This window comes from Miscanthus floridulus, chromosome 17, assembly GCF_019320115.1.
Source record: "Miscanthus floridulus cultivar M001 chromosome 17, ASM1932011v1, whole genome shotgun sequence".
In the NCBI taxonomy this organism is placed as follows: Eukaryota; Viridiplantae; Streptophyta; class Magnoliopsida; order Poales; family Poaceae; genus Miscanthus; species Miscanthus floridulus.
This window is the reverse complement of record NC_089596.1, coordinates 68638168-68641600: the sequence shown is the minus strand read 5'-3', so window position 1 is coordinate 68641600 and position 3433 is coordinate 68638168. Positions and strand designations below refer to the sequence as shown.

Genomic DNA, 3433 nt, shown 5'->3' with positions numbered 1-3433 from the left:
CTCTTTTACTTTCGTATGGAGAAACTCCTTCCTACCCAAACGAAAGGGCAGTTCATTCCTTTGTTTTACCTTATGTAGCTTTGCTTTGAAACATTCCGACTGATTGCACCCCGCCTTCTCCTACGGTTACGACCGGTCGAGCCTCGTGGGCCACGCCCCAGGCTCGGAAAGTTGCAGCCTATGGAACAAACGGGCAGGTACGAGAAAGAAAGAAATTTAAAACAAAATTATGCTAAGGGAAAACTAAGGAATGAAAGGGAACAAGCTTCCCCGAACGGAGCAACTCCATCACAAAAACAAAAATCGATTGCAATCATTAAAACACACACGAACGTCTTACACAGGGGTTCCCCCCGCACGAACTTAAACTTCTTACATTTACTAACTACTTATATTTAAAAAGGTATTAAACCGACCCGGCGGCATCTACTGGCGGCGCGACCGACGAAGGCGTAGGCTGCTCACCCCTTGGCGGCATGACGTTGGGTTCGACCAAGGCCGAGGCGACATTTCCCCCTGAACCAGGCTTCAGGTTATTCGTAGGCTCGGAAGCATTCTCTCCATGCACGCTTCGGGCCATGTCTTGACGGCAAACGTCCATCACCCACTCGGCGGAGAATTGCTCCAACACCGACCACGCGTGCGGCAGCAAGCTCACCCTAATGGATTGGATGTCCTCCATGCTTAGACCTTCAGCATACCCTCCGCAGATAGCATCAAAGTCTAGGTTCGTTTGGTGCATCGCCACCGAGGTCAGCACCCCCAACGCTCCATAAAACAACCCGCTCCTGACGAGGTCCTTGACCGCGTCTGGGACCTCCGCCAGCTGGACCGCGGGCGTGCTGGTACTTGGCGCTGACTAGAAGATTTCCAAGACAACGAGCTGAGCAACGTTGCGGATCTGGTCGAGATTCCCTTTGAGAGCACGTCGTTCTTCGTGGGACTTGGCTAGCTCCTCGGCGTTCCGGCTGAAGCTTGCCTTGGACATCTCCAGGTCTCGCTCCAGCACCTTTACCTTTTTGTCCAGCTCTGGGGGAAGGGCGACAAACTCAAAAACAGGCTGAGGGAAAAATCAACACCACGAGAAAACAAAAGGGTACACACCGACGCGAGAGGCCTCAAGGGTGGAGAAATCCTTTGCCTGCCGGGCCACCTACTCGCACAGACGGGCACTCGCATCTTCCATCCCCATCACCTGGCTCCGGAGCATGAGCACTTCCTAACCCGCCTCCAACCGAGCCCTCTGCTTTGCCTCCAAGGCCTTCTGTGCCCTCTCCAGGGTGGCCCGCTCTGGCTCTAGGGCCACCAAGGCCTCTTGAAGCGCCGCCTCAGTATTGGCCAGGGACGTCCGTAGCTTAGCCTTGATCTCTTCATGGTGGGCCTTCGCCGCCTCGAGCCCTTGCTTGGCAGCAGTCACCCGCTCCACCGCACACTGCCCCTTCGCCCGTGCCGTGGCCGCCTTAGTCGTTCGGACTTGGGACTCGTGGCAAGCGGACTCCACCCGGCGCTCTAGCTCGACCGTCCAGGCGTGTTCCGTTCGGAGGAAGTATGACTTGCGGGATGACACCTTCCTTATTTCCTGTGAAGAACAAGCATGCTAAAAACAACTGACGAAAAGATTCAAAGGGCAAGGATAAGTACTAGAAACTCACCTCCGCGGCGAGCTGCAGGTCGACCTCAACCAGTTGCCAGGCAAACTGAGCCTGCTTCCGGGCACTATCAAGCTTCACGGATAGCTTGGTGAGTTTGGACACCGCGACATGCCCTTGCCCCCCGAAAATGTCCCAGAGCTGGCGCTCCCGGGAATCCCGGAGGACGAACCTCGCCTTCGACGGGTCCTCGGGGAAGGGCCACTCCAGGTCACCCTCCGATAAACCACCGGAGGGCCCAGCCTCCGACCAGGCCACCACCAGCTCCCGCGGCGACACCACCAGTTCCGCCACGGTATCCGCCTCGTCGTCAGACAGGATTTCCACCACCACGTTCGCATGGGGCGCCACCGGGCGTCCCAACTCTGTCCTAGCCATGCTTCCCTCCAGCGCCTTTGGCTCCGACGGCAAGGATAGGTTGTGCAGCCCTCCACCCGGTGAGATAGGGAGTTCTCTCTCCCTCGTCTCCTCCACCGCGACCGCCGAAGAAGGGGCCGCGAGCGTCACCTTTGCCGTCGACACTGGGATCGCTGCCAACACCGACGCCGCCGCTACCGCCTTATCAGCAGCCCCCCTAGGGGGCAACACCCCTAGGAGGGAAGGCCTTGCTGCCGCCACCCCGCTGCCACCTTCGCTCGTCACCACACGCTGCAGTGTGGGCCTCCAAACCTCCTGCACGGGGGTCAGGGCGATGCTCAACCCCGGCATCCTCCGGCCGCTGTCAAAAATCACGGGTAAGCCACACTCCAAAAAGACTCGACCAGCAAGAATCAAAGAAGCAACTAAAGGAAACATACCAGGTGGCGAGCGGCACGATCTGGAAGGCAGACTCCGATGACCACGGGCCTATAGGCTAAGGACCACTCCCAGGCTGCGACCCACGCCCCCTCGCATTGAATGGGGTCGGAGCCATCCCGACCGGCTCCTACCCGGTTTGCGGATCGCTGCGACCTCTGGCCCAGGACTCCCTGATGGGAGCAGCGGACGGGGCGTCCTCTGACTGCAAGTCGTGTATTGACCGGACGCTAGTCTGCGCCTCAGACCGCCTGGACCACTCGACTGCAGCCGCGCCAGGGAAGGCCTCCTTCAGCTGCAAGTCCGTCGTTGGCACCGGTTTCGTCGCTGCACGAGTGCCCGTCCGCTCCTCGAACCGCCCAGCTCGCTCAGCTGCGCCCACCATAGACGACGACGGGACCGGCGATGCCGCCAAGGGGCGCGGTGACCGCGGCCGCTTCACCGCTCGCTCACCAACGACGTCCGCACTCGTTGTGCGCTTTCTCGATGCAGGAACCACTGCATGCCGTGTGGCCTCCTGCTCACCACCGGCGGACATCACCGCAGGGCCGCAATGATCCACTAAGGTCACGACGACCTCCCGACTCTCCTCCTCATCGAAGAAGACCATGTCATCCAAATCCGTAGGAGGATCCTCCGACGCGAGTTCCGACTCGACGTCGCTCCTATGTTCCCCGACCCTTATACGCCGGGCGACCTCCTTCTTCTCTTCCTTCCGTCGAACCTCCTCAGTCCTTTTCTTCTTACGGGCGTCTGTCGCCTCCTTCTGAGCGGCTTGCCAGGCCTAGCCCTCTGGCCCCTTGGGAAGGTACGACCAGGACTTGTACTTTCCCAAGCCCCTACGGAACATACGACCCCCAATCAAGAAATAGGAAAAGCAGAGAAAAATGCGCAGATTAGAGAAGGGAACAAACTAGGCGGGACATGATCGAAGAGTTAAAAGGTATGGGCCTCCCTTCGACCCTCTCCTTGGGCCTCAGCTGCAGCAC

At 59.0% G+C, this 3433-nt stretch overlaps 1 protein-coding gene across 1 annotated transcript; it reads right to left on the bottom strand.

The window, feature by feature from the left end:
* Window positions 1–859: 859 nt before the first annotated feature.
* LOC136515753 (uncharacterized) lies at window positions 860–3054 on the bottom strand. The gene is made up of 4 exons (XM_066509257.1): window positions 2579–3054; window positions 1653–2367; window positions 1253–1579; window positions 860–1060 (listed from the first exon to the last, which is right to left on the bottom strand). Exons 1-4 carry the CDS (start codon window positions 3052–3054, stop codon window positions 860–862), a joined length of 1719 nt encoding a protein of 572 aa, XP_066365354.1.
* Window positions 3055–3433: the final 379 nt, after the last annotated feature.